This window comes from Pongo pygmaeus, chromosome 6 (genome assembly GCF_028885625.2).
Source record: "Pongo pygmaeus isolate AG05252 chromosome 6, NHGRI_mPonPyg2-v2.0_pri, whole genome shotgun sequence".
Taxonomy (NCBI): domain Eukaryota; kingdom Metazoa; phylum Chordata; class Mammalia; order Primates; family Hominidae; genus Pongo; species Pongo pygmaeus.
The window spans coordinates 148,386,659-148,405,866 of record NC_072379.2 but is presented as its reverse complement, the minus strand read 5'-3'; the positions used below and the strand labels follow the sequence as shown (position 1 = coordinate 148,405,866).

Genomic DNA, 19,208 nt, shown 5'->3' with positions numbered 1-19,208 from the left:
GTCAGAGTCTTGAGTTCTATACTAAAAAGATTGCTCATTATCAGTAGCTGCTGAAAGCCACTGCAAGGTTTTGAGGAAAGTCTACATCCAGTTGTGTGCAAGGACATTAACTCTGGAATCAAAAAGGATGTGATTAAGAGCAGAAGACCTACTGGTTACTGAAAAGTTCAGGTGAATGATGACTAGGACCTTAACTGTGGGAACAGAAAGGATAGAAAAGGCAGGATAGATGAGTCACTAACATTTGGCATTTAATTCTTCCCTGTTGACTTCAATCTTTCTAACTTGATCATCCCTGTCCTTCTGACAGTGCATTTCCTGTTTTCTCCTCAGCACCTGAGAGAACAGGCTTTCAATGGAGGATGGCAGAAGCAGACAAGAAGAGGCGAATCTTTCGTATACCATAAGAGAGTGCCTCTGCATGCACAGAATCACCTGGAGAGCTTGCTGAGATGCAGGTTCTGATTCGGGGGTCTAGCTGGAGCCTGAGTCTGCACCACTTCACACTCCTAGGGGATGCCGCTGCTGCCAGCAGAGAGCCCACACTTCAGGACATAGAATCCAGCTTTGACACTGAGTTCTTAACTGCAGAAGCACCACCACCCCATAGCCAAGTGTGTGGCTCTGAAGCAAGATGCTCTGGGTTTCCATCACCTCTGCCATCTTACTTCACTTCTCAGGCCTCCTCCCACATCTCATATGGAAAACTAGGTAAAATCATACTCACCACCCAAAACTATGAGGATTTGTTTTCATGGAAATAACTTACATAGTGCCTAGCACACAAGTATTCAACAAGTGTCAGCAGGAGTCCAATTGCTTGATACAATTATTTCCCAGCCTCAAGGAAAACTTAACTTTATTGGAGAAGTAGGACCATATTCTGTGCTTTGCTTTTCCCCACAACGCAAGGCCCAAGGCTGCTCACATTAAAACGCTCAACAATTAGGAAGTAAGAGTAACTAAGGACAGGACAGAGGGGGTGTCTATAAGGCAAAGGCTTGAGGGTAAGAAAAAACTGCAGAAGAAACTTAGGAAAGAAACTGCAAAGGTTTTCCTGACGAAGCTACTACCTACCTCACACAGTGCCAGCCCTACAAGGATTCCCTCCATGTTCAGTTTCTGTAACAAGATAATCCCATACCTTATAGCTGGGGGCCTCAACCCCTGGGCTGTGGATCAGTACTGGTCTATGGCCTGTTAGGAACCAGGCCACACAGCAGGTGAGCTCTGCCTCCTGTCAGATCAGCGGCGGCATTAGATTCTCATAGAATGAACCCTATTGTGAACTGTGCACGCGAGGGATCTAGGTTGTGCGCTCCTTATGAGAATCTAACGCCTGATGATCTGAGGTGGAAGTTTCATCCCAAAACCATCCCATCCCCCACCACTGTCTGTGGAAAACCTGTCTTCCACGAAACCAGTCCTGGTGCCAAAAAGGTTGGGGACCTCTGCCTTACAGCAACCCAAGTTTCCTTCTATCTATTTATTTGTTCACTCTCCCCATGGAAAACTGTAATGTCTTTAACATGTCTCCTTTGGTCCTAAGTGTTCTTACAAAATGTTTTGTGTACATGCATTTTTAATTTATATAAATGGTGTTACATTATAGATCTCAATTTCTTACCTTTTCCCCTCAGTATTGTGTTTAAGATGGATCCAGATGGCTACGCATATATATCTAAGCCAATGCTCATAACAGCTGCCTGGCACTCCCCGGGGTACCCACATTTCACCTACTCTTTCTACTTCCCAATAGCCATCACCCAGATTGTCTCCAGCTCTCCACCATCATAAGTACAGTCCCCTGAATATTTTCACCCATGCCACATCTTGTCTTCTGTCCTAGGTTTAAGTAAAAGTGCAGGTTAGGCTGTGCCATCAGTCCTTCCCTGTCATCACTCCAGGTCAGGTGCCTCTTCTCCACCTTGGCCCCAGGAAAGTGTTCTTGACAAACGGAGAAAAACATCCAGTATGAACTTTTTTTTTTTTTTCTTTTGCTAGTAGCAAGTTTTATTCTAGGCAACTGCAAATCATCCAAGGGGATGTTCACATATGACCCCAGAGCCCACTCCCATCCCCCTAGACAGCAGCGGGGCACACATTCAACACTCCTGAGACAAGCCATCTGTGTGCTTTTTCTGTACCCTCTCTGGAATAGGCAATCCCAGAATGCATTTGGAAACTGTAATCCAAACCACCTCAAGTAAGGACTGGTGTAATAGGAACAAACTCAACCACTGGTACAGGGTGAACAACCTGAAGTAACAAAGTAGTTTTCTACTCTGGGAGGCTGCAGAACATAGCCAGGAGGAGGTGGGAAGAGGAGAGGGGTATGCCGAGACACCGCAAGTCCCAGACCACAGCCATACCATCAGCAACTTCACTGGAATCTTTCTTCTCAACAGGGGCTGCAGGGTCTACCCCTCCGACTCTTTTCCTCTTGGTCCTTTTGAGACAATTTGAGAGCACCAAGCACCGCACGAGTCAACCTAGCACCGCGTCCCCTGCTCTCTGGCCTAAGTAAGCGTCAGTGGGCTAAAAGAGCCCCATTAACAATTCCCTCCTAGAGGGTAGGTCCAGTCCCCAAGTTAGGAACAACTTCTACAACTCTTAAAATGTAAAAAACAAGTGTTGGGCTGTATTCTTTAAAAAATCAACCAAAATCTAATTCCAAAAAAGGTTCTTCAGAGCAGGGCTAAGCAGTTCATTTAAATTATTTCTTCTACTTGTTATTAAACAAAGAGATTACAAAACAAGAAAAAATGGAGGGTTATACTTCCCAGAACTCTTTCAGGCAGCTGCTCTCCCCTATGGCCCGACTCAACCCCGTGGGAAGACATGAAATGCCAGGACAAGCCCTGCAACCAGCCACCAGTCCCTGTGGGGTCAGAACGCCAAGCCCAGCCCACAAGCATTGGCATGAATTAGAAAACCAGAGACCTGAAGGTGCCAAGAAACAGCAAACTTGGCAGCAGGGTGAAGACCTGGCCTGGACTCTTCTTCCACAGGGTTTTCAGGACAGCCTTTGGGCTTGGCTTGGTACTGGGACAAGGGAAGGCAAATCACAAACAACTGCCCTCAGGAAGAACTCAGTCCCTGACTGCAGTGTCTCTTCGGGGGAACCAATGCCACCCCCCTCCGTCCCCCGGACGGGTGAGGGGCTGCACCCTTAAAGCAGGCCATTGGGCCTTCCGGGCTCCAGGGCCAGCCCGCCCCGCTCCCGCTGGTGGATCTTCTGGTGCTGCAGGAGGTGCTGCTTCTGGACAAAGCTCTTCTCACACTCGGTGCAGCTGTAGGGCCGCTCGCCCGTGTGGATGCGCTGGTGCCGCACCAAGTCAGATGGGTGACTGAAGCTCTTGCCACAGTAACCACAGATGAGGGAACTCCGGCTTTTCCTCCAAGGGATGTGGCCAGGCAGAGCAACCAGGCTGTTGGGTGAGAACCTCTCCTGGACATGCTGGCCGGCACTGGGCCCCTCCTGCAGGTGGCAACGCTGATGGGTCACCAGGCTCACCTTGCAGCTGAAGCTCCTCAGGCACACATCACACTGATGCAGCCTGGCCTTTTTGGTCTGTGGTTTCAGCCGTGGCCTGGGCCTAAGGCTCTCCTCTGGCTCTTCAGGTGTACAAGACCCCCACCCCGAGTGGCTGCGCACATGTGTGGCCAGCTGCTGCTTATAGCGGAAGGTGATCTCACACTCAGAACATTCGTAGGGGCGGGAAGTGTCCTTTTTCAGCTTCAGGCCCTGCCCACATTCCTGGCCCAGCTGTACCTGCCTATGAGATTTCTGCTTCGGGCAGCCCACAGTTCTGCTGCTGCTAGGATCTCTACTACCAACAGGCTCCTCTAGAGTAGAGTCCCCAGGACCTGTTTCCAAGAGGACAGAACTGCCCTGACCACCCCAGAGCTCAGTCTGCTCCGGGCTCAGGAAAGCCTGCTCTTCAGCAATGCATGAGAACTCTCCAGGAAGATCCGCAGGGCCTTCCTGTGTATACTGTAGCTCCTGTTTGATCATGACCCCACCTGCTGCAAAGTGGAAGAAGACCAACAAAAAAGATCACATTCTAGTATCTTTGGTTTCTCCAGGACCAAACATCTGTGAATTTCAGAAGCACCCCAGGAATAAGTGAATTAGGATAACGTGGAGGAGGATGACACTGGCTAGGTTCCAAGACTTGTATAAAACTATATTCATGTATAGTTTTTCCAATGTTGATTGGAAATATAAATGTATTACTCTTATAATACTGTAAATGATAGTTCTCCAAGCTTGTCTACAAATTTATATTTAATCCCTCTGAAAAATGACAGAATACACTGTAACAACTATACTAAATTAAGAGTGTTCAAATAACAAATTTGAATGATTAAAGACAAACTAAACCTACAGCTTAAAAATTCATGTCCAGCTCTGTTCTTCCTCCATAACCTCCCAAATTACCTACTGACAAGTGCTTTTCCTGCACTGCCTTCCCTCCTGAAGCTCTGATGTACCCACGCTCAATCTCCAGCAGGTTTTGACTACCGCCTCATATGGTACTCTATTCTGTAGGGCATGAAGAAGAATGATTGATGTGGCCATTAGTCTTAAAGACCCCACAGGGTGGTAGGAGTTGAGGCACATGTAACAGCTGAACTAACAACAATCATAAAGGAGTCCAAAACAAGCAGATGCCAGATGAGGTTACCAAGTCAGCACCTGGCACTTCAGCCGTGGGAAAGCTCACTCTAGGCTACAGAGGGCTATGGAAGGGGAACAGAATATTCCAGAGCCACTCACCTGGGTGGGCACCACCAGGACCTTCCTCTTCCAAGTCACCCAGCATCTCTGTACCCAACTCCGCTTCTCCCTCTGTCTGGCCAAGGACCTCTGGGTGGGAAACAGCACAGTGTGAGCCCAGGAGAGAGCGAAAGCTCACTGCACACTGATCAGCTGCGAATGACCAAGGTGACCAATGGCAGGGAGGAAATACAGATTCAAAGGCTACTGTTCTTGTCAGTTTCCCCTAGCAGTTTGGGACAATTATAAAATTCTGGCCAATCATAACAACTGACTTGGCTAGCTGCTGCCTCCAGTGCTCCTCCATTAGAGGGCCTGTTGCTCAGGCGGGCAGGCTACAGAGCCACCACTGCCCTTGATGGCACCACCACCCACCTCTGCCTCTCCATGTGCGTGCAGCTTAAGTCTTGTCAATGCTTCCTTTCAGGGGATCTAATTTCATCCTTGCTAAGGCACTGCAAGGTAAGATGGGCACTGGGACAGACAAGGAAACAGTCACAATGAGAGCATGTGACCCAACCAAGCTTACAAGGTCACTTTTCTGGCCCATTTTCTATTTCCTTTACCTCTTACTCTGCTCCAGGCACTTGACACTCCTCCATGTACCTAGGTTTTAAAAGACTTTGTCTACCAAACAAAACACATTTATTATGTAATAGGTAACATTTTGCATATAAAGACATATCTTTTAAGCAGCACTTCTAATCAACAAGAAAAAATCACCGAGACCACAATGACCAGCTATAATTCCGGCCAAACACCAAGAAAATGCTTTTGATCAGCCTGTGCTGCCTGCCTCATCCAAGGTAACACAGGGTTGTCAAATCATCTTTTTTTTTTTTTTTTTTAAGCAACAGAGATCTCACTATGTTGACCAGGCTGATTTCGAACTCCTAGCCTCAAGCTATCCTCTCACCTTGGCCTCCCAAAGTGCTGGAATTACAGACGTGAGCTACCACACCCATCTCAAATAGTCTTAAATATTAAAAAAACAGCATGAGAGGCCAGGTGCGGAGGCTTACGCCTATAATCCCTGCACTTTGGGAGGCCGATGTGGGTGGATCACTTGAGCCCAGGAGTTCAAGACCAGCCTGGGCGACACAGTAAGACCCACGTCTCTACAAAAAATTTAAAAAATTAGCCAGGCGCAGTGGCATGTGCCTGTAATCCCAGCTACTCGGAAAACTGAGGTGGGAGAATCATTTGAGCCCAAGCTGTCAAGACTGCAGTGAGCCGAGATCATACCACTGCACTCCAGCCTAGGTGACAGAGTCTCAAAAAAAAAAAAAAAAAAAAAAAAAATGATAAAACAGGCCAGGCGAAGTGGCTCACACCTGTAATCCTAGCACTTTGGGGTGCTGAGGTGGGCAGATCACGAGGTCAGGAGTTTAAGACCAGCCTGGCCAATATGGTGAAACCCCATTTCTACTAAAAATACAAAAATTAGCTGGGCGTGGTGGCAGTCACCTGTAATTTCAGCTACTCGGGAGGCTGAGGCAGGAGAATCGCTTGAACCCGTGAGGCACAGGTTGCAGTGAGCCAAGATCGTGTCACTGCACTCCAACCTGGGCAACAGAGCAAGACTCTTTCTCAAAAAAAAAAAAAAAGATAAAACAAAATAAATTAAAAAACAACATGAGGAACCCTAGCCATATCACACTGCAGGGTATATGACATTTTATTTATTAGAAAATACTATCAAGAACAGACTTTGTGACCACAGAAAAAAAAAACACGAAAGGCACAATGCTGAGAGCTTTCCAAAATCTCTGTAAATGGGAGGACCTAGAGACTTGCATTTCTCCACCCGTGCAGGCCAACAGAAGACCCACAGCCACAAGAGCCACAGGTGTAGTCTGAATTACAAGCTACTGGCCAGGAATTGTAGTATGTCTGAGACAGAATTCTAGGGAGAAAACTGCTACTCACTCAGAGAGACCAGTGTCTCGTAGTTACTCTCCATCACGTTTCTGTAGAGCTCCTTCTGCCAATCCTCCAGATTCTCCCATTCCTGCTCGGTGAAACAGACGCCATCATTCTCCAGTGACCTGGACACCTGGAATCACCAATGGCACACCGTGAGTGCTTCTACTCACAGCTATGACAGAAAAGCCAGCAACTGACGTGCTTACATATTAAAGGGCTGGCTCCCCCTTCTCTTCTAACTTTTAATCCTCAATGAGACTACCTTGGGGGCCTCCCCCTTGCTGCCTGGGGGCAGCCGCAGGATCCAGAAGTTCCTGTTGCGCAGCAGGTTCTCCACATTCTCCAGCCGCCTCTGCAGCAGCCCATACTCCTGCAGCAGGGTCCCCAGCAAGGCCCACTTGCCCTCCAGCTGGTTCCCGAACTCCACGGCCATCTTCTCACAGTCAGCCAGCTTCTTCTCGGCTGTCCCCGTGCGTCCCTCCAGGCTCTGTAGCCGGGCAGCCTGGGACTCCATCCTCTTCTCCACAGCCTGAATAGCAGCCACCACCGTCCAGAGTGAGATCTCGGTGGTCTGAAAATAGGAGCTTTTCTCTGTTGCTTGTGAAGGAAGTGTGGAAGAAGTTAAAGGTGTGGAGCGTCGTTTTCTCCTGTGCTGAAGGATCAAAGACACAGGTCAGACAATGTCACTTCCAAACATCAAGTAAAGAAAGCAACGTTCAAGTGTATCAGTGCTCAGAGTTATCTAGTTTCTTTTATTAAAAAAAAAACATGTCTTTTATTGATACTAAAAATTATATGTAGATATTGTATTAATAATGTTGGAAAATGCTGAAGAATAGAAAGAAAATATTACACAAAATATTCTCACACAGAATAAGCTGTTAGGGCTGGCCGTGGTGGCTCACAACTGTAATCCCAGCACTTTGGGAGGCCAAGGCAGCTGAATCACTTTAGCTCAGGAGTTTGACACCAGCCTGGCCAACAAGGCAAACCCTGTCTCTACAAAAAAGTTCAAAAAATTAGACAGGCATGGTGATGCATGCCTGTAGTCCCAGGTACTTGGGGCACTGAGGTGGGAGGACGGCTTGAGCCCAGGAGGTTGAGGCTACAGTGAGCCAAGATCGTGCCAGTGCACTCCAGCCTGAGTAACAGAGTGAGACCCTGTCTCAAAAAAAAAAAAAAAAAAGAAAGCTGTTTGAATTTTTGGTGTATTTCTAAAGTTTTTTTCATCTTTTAGTTTTTTTTTCAACAAAAGTGAAATTATAGTGTGCATGTTCTGTTACCTATGTTTTACACTTAGCATATTCTCTGAGAATCCTGTATCAGTGTTCATTTTTAAACCTATTTTTATTTAATGTTTTGGACTATATGATAAAAGGTGTCATTTACATCTTATCTTGCCTCCACATTCCTGCCAGACTTCATAGTTGATCATGTCACCCCTGTTTGAAAACTTTCAATGGCTCCCCACAATAAAGACAAAATTCCTTAGCAGGACCTACAAGACCTAATTCATTCATCTTTGCATTCTAGCAGCTGGGATGGTGAATAAATCCTTAAAAAATATTTACTGAAATGATGTGACTAAGTCTACTGACATTTTCCTTATAATTTTCACTTTAATGAGCTGTCTCTGACAGTAGGAAAATCACTGTCATAGAAGCTAAAATTACTGAAACCAACACTGGGGAAGTCTTCCCCAAGCTGTCCCCCTACTGTCTCCCTTCACGTTCACTTCAGTCCTAACCCCCACTGCAAATTTCACTTTATTTGAATAAAGCACACACTTTATTCAAGGCTGCTTCTCTAACCATAGTGAGGCCACCAAGACCAACACACTTAGAGGAAATATCTCGGAAAGAACTGCTGGAGCCAAGGATTGTGGTCCAGAGAACATGGGACAAAAGGAAACTGACTGGTGCAGAACTGAACATTTAAGTTTGGCCAAGACCTACTCTAGTCATTCAAGTCAGTTAATTCATCATGGAACACATGAGACAAAAGCTTAAATACATCCTCCTGCAAAAGATTAAAAGAAAAGTTCAATGTAAAAGACAAATACAAGCGAAACAAAACAAAATATTAAACTGGATATATGCATGCCATCATGCTTGTTTTGCTTCTACTTTAAGTCTGTGAGTCGCCTCTTTCTGTGGCCCAGCATTCTGTGCTTAGTAGCACTTTTTCTAGACAGGAACGTGGGTAAGAATCTGTGCAGAGGAATAAGCCCCCTCCTCTTCCACTTAGTAAGAGGTTGAAAAGAATGATTAGTTTCTTCTTGTCTTCTGTTTTGAATTATCTAACATGATGGGAACAATTCAAATGTTCACGAACCAGTGAATGGATGAAAAAATTGTGATCCATCCAATGTTATGGGTTGAATTGTGTCTCCTCAAAATAATACAGTAAAACCCTAATCCTCAGTACCTCAGGATGTGATCTTACTTGGAAATAAGGTACTTCCAAGGGTAATCAGGTTAAAATGAGGTCATTAGGATGGGCCTTAATCCAATGACTGATGTCCTTAAAACAGAGGACCTTTAGATGCAGACACACACACACACAGGGAGAAGATGTCTACTATGGTTTGTCCTCACCAAAAGCCATGTTGAAATTTTATTCCCAATGTGGCAGTGTTGGGAGGTGAAGTCTCGTGGGAGGTGTTTGGGTCATGAGGGCATATCCCTCATAAATAAATTAATGCGCTCCCACAGGGGTGATCTGTCATTGGCAGGAATGGATTCGTTCCCACTAGAGTGGGTTGTGAAACAGTCTGACTTCTTTGGTCTCTCTCTTGCCTCCTCTGTCACCATGTAATCTCTACCCACACCTGCTGCCCTTCCATTTTCTGCCATGAGTTTAAGCAGCTTGAAACCCTCACTAGATACAGCTGCCCAATCTTGAACTTTCCAGCCACCACAATTGTGAGCCAACTAAACCTCTTTTCTTCGTGAATTACCTAGCCTCATGTATTCTGTTACACCAATACATAATGAGCCATGTCAAGATTAAGGCAGAGACTGGAGTTATGCTGCCACAAACCAAGGAAACACATGGGACCACCAGAAGGTAGGAGAGAAACACAAAACTCATAAGGAACCAACCCTGCAAACATCTTGATTTCAGACTCCTAACCTCCAGAACTGTGAGACAGAATTTCTGTTATTTAAGATTCCCAGTTTGTTACACCAGCCCTAGAAAACAGATACACAAGACACTTCATTATATACCGTATTATATATTTAGCGTATTTTTCCTATATAGCTTAGTAGACTACTAAGCCTGCTACTTAGTAGTAGACTACTACTTCGACTACTAAGTCAACTACTATGTAATAAAAAGGAACCATAATCACTGACATGTACAACAACGTGCTAAGTGACGGGAATCAGACAAAGGTCAGGCACGGTGGCTCGCACCTATAATCCCAACACTTTGGGAGGCTAAGGTGGATCACTTGAGCCCAGGAGTTCGAGATCAGCCTGGGCAACAAAGCGAGACCCTCACCTCCACAATTTTTTTAAAATGAGCCAGACGTGGTGGCATGTGCCTGTAGTCCCAGCTACTTGGGAGGCTGAGGATGGGAGGATCACTTGAGCCCTGGAGTTCAAGGTTGCAGTGAACCATGATTGCACTACTGCACTCCAGCCTGAGTGACAAAGTAAGACCACTTTAAAAAAAAAAAAAAAAAAAAAAAGAAGGGAAGAGCACGGTGGCTCACACCTAAAATCCCAACACTTTGGGAGGCCGAGGCAGGCGGATCACCTGAGGTTGGGAGTTCGAGACCAGCCTGACCAACATGGAGAAACCCCATCTCTACTAAAAATACAAAATGAGCCAGGCATGGTGGCGCATGCCTGTAACACCAGCTACTCGGGAGGCTGAGGCAGGAGAATCGCTTGAACCTGGGAGGCGGAGGTTGCGGTGAACCGAGATCGCACCATTGTACTCCAGCCTGGGCAACAAGAGCAAAACTCCAAAAAAAAAAGAACTCAGACACACAAGGCTACATTTGTGTTTCATTTACATGTTTGGAAAAAAGCAAACTATAAGGACAGAAATCAGATCAGTGGTTGCCAAGGGCTAGGGATAGGAGAAAAATATTGATTATAGGCCAGGCACAGTGGCTCACACCTGTAATCCCAGCACTTTGGGAGGCCAAGGAGGGCAGGCAGATCATGAGGTCAGGAGATCAAGACCATCCTGGCTAACATGGTGAAACCCCATCTCTACTAAAAATACAAAAACAAAATTAGCCGGGTGTGGTGGCAAGCGCCTGTAGTCCCAGCTACTTGGGAGGTTGAGGCGGGAGAATGGCGTGAACCCGGCAGGCGGAGCCTGCAGTGAGCCGAGATCATGCCACTGCACTCCAGCCTGGGTAACAGAACGAGACTCTGTCTCAAAAAAAGAAAAAGACTGATTATAAAGGTATATGAGGGAACTTTCTTGGATGATGGAAATATTCTCTACCTTGGTAATATGCTGGCTACACATTTGTCAAAATTTGTTGAACTATCTGCCTAAAGAGTAAAATTTACTGTATGTAAATGGTATCTCAATAAACAGGTCTTAGAATGTCAAAGCAGGAGAAAATGCTAGCTGTAATAAAAGGTAACATAAACAAAGTCTAAAAACAAGGAAAGAATATTTGTAAACAGAATATGAAGTGGAAAAAGATCAAGAACCCCAAAATAAAACTGCAGACTGTAAATCATTCATGGAAGCGGAAATGCAGGCAGTCAATCAACAAATGAAAACACAACCACCTTACAATCAGGAATCCAAATATAACTAAGTGAAAGCACTTTCACCCATCAGACTGACAAACATGAAACAGACACAAAGAATAACATTCAGAGCTGACTATAATGTGGTAAACTGACTCTCATAACACTCCTGGAAGGAATGAAAAATACTACACGCTCTTAGGGAAAGAAAAATTTCAAGTCATTAAAAACCCTTTTACCTAGCAATCTCACTTGGGGAATCTATGCTGGGCACAGTGGCTCACGTCTGTAATCCCAGCACTTCAGGAGGCTTGAGGCGGGAGGACAGCTTGAGCCCAAGAGTTCAAGAACAGCCAGGGCAAGATGGTGAAATCCCATCTCTACAAAAAGACAAGAAAATTAGCCGGGCATGATGACAGGTGCCTATAGTTCCAGCCACTCAGGAAGCTGAGGTGGGAGGATCACTTGAGCCCAGGGGATTGAGGCTGCAGGGAGCCATGATCACACCACTTCCCTCCAGTGACAGAGAGAGATTCTGTCTCAAATAAATAAAGACACGGTCTCAGTCTGTCACCCAGGCTGGAGGGCAGTGGCACGATTATACGTGCTGGTATTACAGGCATGAGTCACCCCACCCAACAGAAAAGTAACACATTTAGGATGAATTTCAATTCATAAACATAGTATGCAAATCCTTTTTTTTTTTTTTTTTTTCTGAGATGGAGTCTCTCGCTTTGCTGCCCAGGCTGCAGGCTGGAGTGCAGTGGCATGATCTCAGCTTACTGCAACCTCTGTCTCAGGTTCAAGTGATTCTCCTGCCTCAGCCTCCCAAGTAGCTGGGATTACAGGTGTGTGCCACCACGCCTGGTTAATTTTTCTGTATTTTTAGTAGGGACAGGGTTTCACCATGTTGCCCAGGCGGGTCTCAAACTCCTGACCTCAAATGATCCACCCACCTCAGCCTCCCAAAGTGCTAGGATTATAGGCATGAGCCACCATGCCCAGCCTTTTGAGACTCCATTTTTAATATCTTTCAATGTTTTAACATCTTCCCTAGGTATCTATTCCAACCATCAACTCCTGTATGACAAATAATCCCCAAATTTAGTGGTTTAAGACATCATCATCTACTTTGCACATGAATCTGCAATTAAAGGAGGGTGGCACATGGATGGTTCATCTCTGCTCCACTCTCTGTCAAGTGGGGCAAATCACAGGCAGTCAGGTGCTAGAATCCCTTGAGAAATCCCAAGCCACATGAAGAGGGTGCATGAAGTGTTCTGTTCAATGGCCTTACCTACAATGTCAGTCTACACGCCAGCATCAACCAATAGACATGGGAATGCACACATTTTCATTCCCAATAGGTTTTTATTTTTGCCTCTTCTCTTTAGTTTTCATTTTGTCTCTACCCTTTGATATTATATACTGATAGCTACATGAATAAAAAAATAATCATTTCTGGCCAGGCGCAGTGGCTCACGCCCGTAATTCCAGCCCTTTGGGAGGCCAAGGTGGGCGGATCACGAGGTCAGGAGATCGAGACCATCCTGGCTAACATGGTGAAACCCCATCTCTACTAAAAATACAAAAAAAATAGCCAGGCGTGGTGACGGGCGCCTGTAGTCCCAGCCACTGGGGAAGCTGAGGCAGGAGAACGGCGTGAACCCGGGAGGTGGAGCTTGCAGTGAGCCAAGATCGCGCCACTGCACTCCAGCCTGGGCAACAGAGAGAGACTCTGCCTCAGAAAAAAAATAAAAATAAAAATAATCATTTCTGTACCTGTGCTTCCAATATAATATCCACTAGTCACATGTGGCTGGTTAAATAAAACTAGCCGGGCGCAGTGGCTCATGCCTGTAACCCCAACCCTTTGGGAGGCCAAGACAGCCGGATCACTTGAGGTCAGGAGTTCAAGACCAGCCTGACCAACATGATGAAACCCTGTCTCTACTAAAAATACAAAATTAGCCGGGTGTGGTGGCACATGACGGTAATCCCAGATACTCAGGAGGCTGAGGCAGAAGAATCACTTGAACCTGGGAGGCAGAGGTTGCAAGGTTGCAGTGAGCCAAGATTGCACCACTCTACTCCAGCCTGGGTGACAGAGTGAGAGTCTGTCTCAAAATAAATAAATAAAATTTAAAACTCAGTTCCTCAATCATACTAGCTAACATTTCAAGTGCTCAAAAGCCACATGTGACTAGTGGCCACTGTATTAAACAGTGCAGAGGAGAACATTTCTATCATCTTGGAAAGTTCTACTGGATGCACTACACCCTTATAATTCTTTTCTATTTGATAAAATACTAAGGTTGTATTAAAATCTCCTATTATAATAGTGAATCTTTCTTGTAGTTCTGTCAGTTTTGTTTTATATATTTTTAGGCTATGTAATTAGGTGCATACAGGTTTAGAAATTTTGTATCTAGCTGGTAAACTGAGTCTTTTACCATTACAAAAGTAGTAGTAGCCTTCTATCTCTAAAGATACTAAATATATTTGTCAACTTTCTTTTGATTAGTATTTGCTTGGCATATTTTTTCATGATCTTTTATATTCAACTGTTTCTATATCCTTATCTTTTAGTTGTATCTCTTTTTTTTTTCTTTGAGACGGAGTCTAACTCTGTCACCCAGGCTGGACTGCAGGGGCGCAATCTCGGCTCACTGCAACCTTTACCTCCCAGGTTCAAGCGATTTTCCTGCCTCAGCAACCTCCGCCTCCTGGGTTCACACCATTCTCCTGCCTCAGCCTCCCAAGAAGCTGGGACTACAGGCACCCACCACCACATCCGGCTAAATTTTTGTATTTTTAGTAGAGACGGGATTTCACTGTGTTAGCCAGGATGGTCTCAATCTCCTGACCTTGTGATCCTCCCACCTCTGCCTCCCAAAGTGCTGGGATTACAGGCGTGAGCCACCACGCCCGGCCAGTTGTTATCTCTTTTAAACCATCTAGTTGGATTTTTCCCCCATCCTGACAATCTATGCCTTTTAACTTGAACATTTCATTCATTTACATTTATTTTAATTGTTCATTAGTTTTATTTTTACCTTTTTTGTGCTATTTATCCCATCTTTCTTCCCTACTTTCTTGTCTTTTACATTAATTTTTTCTTATTCTATTATCCCCCTTTCTGATCTGTAAGTTATACAACCAATTTCGAGTTGTTTAGCAAGTATCCTAGAAATTATGGGAAACATACATAGAAGGCCCTTTAACAAAGCCCTTTAAACACTTTAATTCTGATCATCTCTTCCTCATATTTACACCAATGCCATCATGTATTTTAATTGTTTTTAACACAACAAGAAATTGTTTCTGTTTTATTAAGTCACTATTTGTTTAGATTTAACCATTTCCATGCATCATCATATCTTCTCACATTTTCAGACTATTTGGGAAAATTTTCATTTTACCTGAGGTATATCTTTCAGAATTTCCTTTACTAAGAGTGTACTGGTAGCAAACTGTCATTTTTAATTTGTCTGAAAATGTCTTCATTACATCTTTGTTTCTGAAACATATTTTTGCTGCATATAAAACTATGGGACTATAGTTACTTTCTTTCAGCCTATTGACAATATCATTCTCCTTTTGTCTGGCTTCCATATGGTTGCTGTTGAGAAGCTGGCCCCCATTAGTTTTGCTGTACTTCATTTCAAGGTAGTCTTTTTTTTTTTTTTTTTTTTTTTTTTGGTTGCTTTTAAGAATTCCCTCTGCCTTAGGCCGGGTGCAGTGGCTCATGCCTGTAATCCCAGCACTTTGGGAGGCCGAGGCGGGTGGATCACCTGAGGTCAGAAGTTCAGAGACCAGCCTGGCCAACACGGTGAAACCCCATCTCTACTAAATATACAAAATTAGCCAGGCATGGTGACGTGTTCCCGTAATCCCAGCTACTCTGGAGGCTGAGGCAGGAGAATCACTTAGAACCTGGGAGGCAGAGGTTTCAAGGAGCCGAGATTGCTTCACTGCACTCCAGCCAGAGCAAGAGAGCAAGACTCTCTCAAAAAAAAAAAGAAAGAAAGAAAAAGAAAAAAAGAAAGAAAAGAAACGAAACTATGGCCAGGCACGGTGGCTCACGCCTGTAATCTCAGTGCCAAGGTTTAACAATTTACTTTGCAATCATCTGAAGGTCAGACCTTACTTTCAGTTCACCCTTACACAGAATATTGCCCTTTGAAGTCTCTGCTTCATGGGATTGGGTTAGGGAGCTTCTTAGACTTTCCATCTTAGGCTCTGAGATGTGTGTTCTATTTTGCAGGTCCTTGAATCATAAACACCAAAGATGAATGTTCGGCCAATGCCCTCAAAGTTGGCTTCAGAACTCTATCACTTTCAAGTTTCCTCTTTCGCTTAAGTTTTGGGGCTCCAAGTATTCTTTACTAAAATACATTTCAAATGCATTTATGTGCAGGATTTTCCAGCATTTTCAGTTGTTTCATCAGGGCACCTACTTGATCTTACTGTTAAACGAGAAACACAGAATTCTCACCTGAAGAGATGTCTGAGAAGAGAAACAGGCTCAAGAACAATTTGAGTAAGTTCTACAACGACAAACTCATTTTATTTAAGGCATAGTTTGGGATTCTGGTGGACTTTTTTTTTTTTGAGACGGAGTCTCGCTCTGTCACCCAGGCTGGAGTGCAGTAGCACCATCTCAGCTCACTGCAACCTCCACCTCCCAGGTTCAAGCGATTCTTCTGCCTCAGCCTCCCGAGTAGCTGGGTCTACAGGCGCCTGCCACCACGCCCAGCTGATTTTTTTATTTTTAGTAGAGACGGGGTTTCACCATATTGGCCAGGCTAGTCTTGAACTCCTGACCTCGTGATCCGCCCTCCTCAGCCTCTCAAAGTGCTGGGATTACAGGCATGAGCCACTGCGCCTGGCCTGTGGTGGACCTTTAAGGCTTCTTCCTAACAAGGTCTACTGACAACATGTAGGTAATTGTGGAGTGACCTGGCAGGAAGAACTGTGGCGGAGTCCTCTCGCCGGACTCTAACACTAACTAGATCTTGTGGAAAAGCCAAGTCTTTGACTGGCTCAGCCTAGCTTATAGGAGTCAGATGAGGTTAATATTGTAAACATTTGTGTCTTGTCTTCCCAATTCAACTGTTAACTTCCTTGAAAGCAAATACTGTGTTCTCTAAGTCTTCCAATCCCTCCCTTCTTAGTTCTTAACGCACTTTCTACAAGAATCAAATATAGCGCACCCTGCTCATGGTCAAATTTTCCCCACAGAATCTCCTTAGCCCTACATTCTCACAAAGATCTAACATGATTCTCGAAGTGCTTCTAGACCAAGGAACACTTCATTAAAAATCAATTCAATTCCAGCTGCCCTTTCCGTTGCAAACCCTCTGGTGTTGTTAAATTAACCACTACTTTGGAATAGTATGAGAATGTCGGAGCTGGAAGGAAACTTAGAGCCTTAGAGATTATCTAGCAACTACTCCAACACTCTCGATTTACAGTTAAGAAAACGAAAGAGACCCAGAGAGGCGAATACAGTTGCCTAAAATCACCCAAATGGATAGCTGAAAGCTTCGTGACTCCACAAATAGGATTTTCCTCACACCAAGCTCCGTATCTTGACGTTCCCGGAATGGGGATGGTCGGTGGGCTGGGGAGGGGGCGGTGAAGGAGAGAGTTTGGGCAGCTCTACAAACAAAATGCAGCAACTGCACTGTAGATAACATCCGTCCCCAAGGAGAAGCCCAGGCTGACTTCAACCTGTGGCTGCAACCCCAAGACAGAAATCTGCAGCACGGGAGAAACCGACAACACATCGGACCGAAGAGGAGGTGGTCGCAGAGAGGCAAGTCCTGGGGTCTCCCGGGCAGCGGGAGAGCTCACTCGTAGCGACGGAGACCGTTTCCAATCTGGAAAGGCTCCAACCTGGGAACGGGCTCTTTTGGCACGACAGAGAAAATGTGTGGGCAGGGTCACAAATCCCCCAACCTAAAACAAGCTTCAGAGAAGTTTCTGGGCAAGGGCGCACGGCGCCGAGGCTCCGACCCCGCTGCAGAAGGAAGCGGAGGGAAAAAAGGGCAGAGCACTGGGGTCGCGAGGAGGAGGGTCTGCGTTCACCCGCGCCAATTGCAGCCCCGGGAAACCAAGACCCCGGCGGCGTCCAAACCGCGAAGCCCCGCCCCGGGCAGGGGACTCCGCCATCCCCAACGCGCCCTAGGGCCCTCGAGCCCGCGCGCCGGTGCCTTTTACCCGAGCAGGCGCCGACTCCGCCATGGCTCCAGTCTCCCCTCAACACCCGGACCCCGCCTCAGAGCCCCCGGGCTGGGTTCCTGTCCGCTCGGTGCCCCGGAGCCTGCTGGAAGCCGCCGCCGCCGCCGTCGCCGTGTTGATGCCAGGTGCATTCTGGGAGCAGCGACCTCCCCCGGCACAAGACCGGCTCCAGCCGCTCTTCCTCACTGCACAGGCTTCCCATTGTGCCCCCGTGCGGCGGGAGGGAGAACGCTGCTTGGCACTCCCGGCCAGAGTGCGGGCACCAGGAGGGCTCAGTCACTCAAAAGTCAAGACCAGGTTCCGCGTTTCAGGCAAAGCCACGGGATCCTGCTGTCTTCCGTATGCTCAGCACTCTGCTGAATGCTTTGAGGGATTCAAAAATGTGTACAACTCAGACTTTTTGCTGAGGAAAGAACATGTCATGTTGTTGGAGAAAAGAAATATGGTTCCAAAAGGCAAGTGATTTTATTCCAAAAGTTCACCTGTTATTTGGCTTTTTAGAAACTGGGAACAGTTTCCGTATCAGCAGTGTGGAGTGTGGGGTCAGGCCCAGGCCAGCCCTCTGTAGCCTGTTAATTATGGTAATCATGTGCCTTGGAAAGTCCAAGACAACCCTGATTTCAAATATTTCCAGTCCTCATGCTACATGTAAGACGATGTGTCCGGGATTTTTGTTGGAAAGCACGGCCACATTAACATTTAATCGCCATGTACTTAATCCCCAATACCAGCAACACTACGGCAACCATACCTGCCTAATTTATACCATTGTCTCTCTGGAGACAAGCAATGAACTTCCACTTCACAGGATAGGCGTGAAGTGTTTCCTCTGAGAACGAAACTTTTTTTTTTGAGATGGAGTTTCGCTCTTGTTGCCCAGGCTGGAGTGCAATGGCGCAATCTCGGCTCACTGCAACCTCCACCTCCCGGGTTCAAGCGATTCTTCTGCCTCAGCCTCCCGAGTAGCTGGGATTACGGGCATGCGCCACCACGCCTGGCTAATTTTTTATTTTTAGTAGAGACGGGGTTTCTCCATGTTGGTCAGGCTGGTCTAAAACACCTGGTCTAAAAACCAGGTGATCCGCCCAACTCAGCCTCCCAAAGCCCCGGGATTACAGGTGTGAGCCACCCCACCCGGCGGAGAACGAAACTTTTAAGATCATGACTGGCTCCTTCCTCACATGCAGGGCTCAGTTCAGACTCTACATCCTCAGAGAGACATCCCCAGTCCCCCCTTTCTACAGCCCCACACCATCCTCCATCTCAATACTCAATCTCGTTACCCTGCTGGAAATTTTTCATACTATTTATCACCATCTGAAGTAATCTCATTTTTTCACTCGTTTACATAATAATTATCTGTATCTCTTCCACTGAAATGTCTCTCTAGTGTATCCTCCATTTGTTGTACACAGAAGTGTTCATATTTGTAAATGATTGAATGGTGAATCAGAGTGTAAGGATATGAAATGTCATCTCAAACAGAGGCATTATTTCCAGGGCAACTAGATCGACAGGCACTTCAC

The 19,208-nt window shown here is 45.9% G+C and overlaps 1 protein-coding gene across 4 annotated transcripts; it reads right to left on the bottom strand.

Moving 5' to 3' along the window:
* Window positions 1-404: 404 nt before the first annotated feature.
* Window positions 405-17,867, bottom strand: LOC129040959 (zinc finger protein 212). 4 transcript variants are annotated; one of them, XM_054495916.2, is made up of 5 exons: window positions 17,662-17,867; window positions 6,972-7,361; window positions 6,713-6,839; window positions 4,784-4,873; window positions 405-4,029 (listed from the first exon to the last, which is right to left on the bottom strand). In XM_054495916.2, the coding sequence occupies exons 1-5, from the start codon at window positions 17,683-17,685 to the stop codon at window positions 3,173-3,175; spliced, it is 1,488 nt and encodes a 495-aa protein (XP_054351891.1). In that variant the 5' UTR covers window positions 17,686-17,867; the 3' UTR covers window positions 405-3,172. The 4 variants fall into 4 exon arrangements, with proteins under 4 accessions (XP_054351891.1, XP_063524019.1, XP_054351892.1 ...); XM_063667949.1 differs by having other exon boundaries at window positions 6,972-7,356; window positions 17,662-17,834; XM_054495917.2 differs by having other exon boundaries at window positions 405-4,026; window positions 17,662-17,817.
* Between the last annotated feature and the right edge of the window lie 1,341 nt (window positions 17,868-19,208).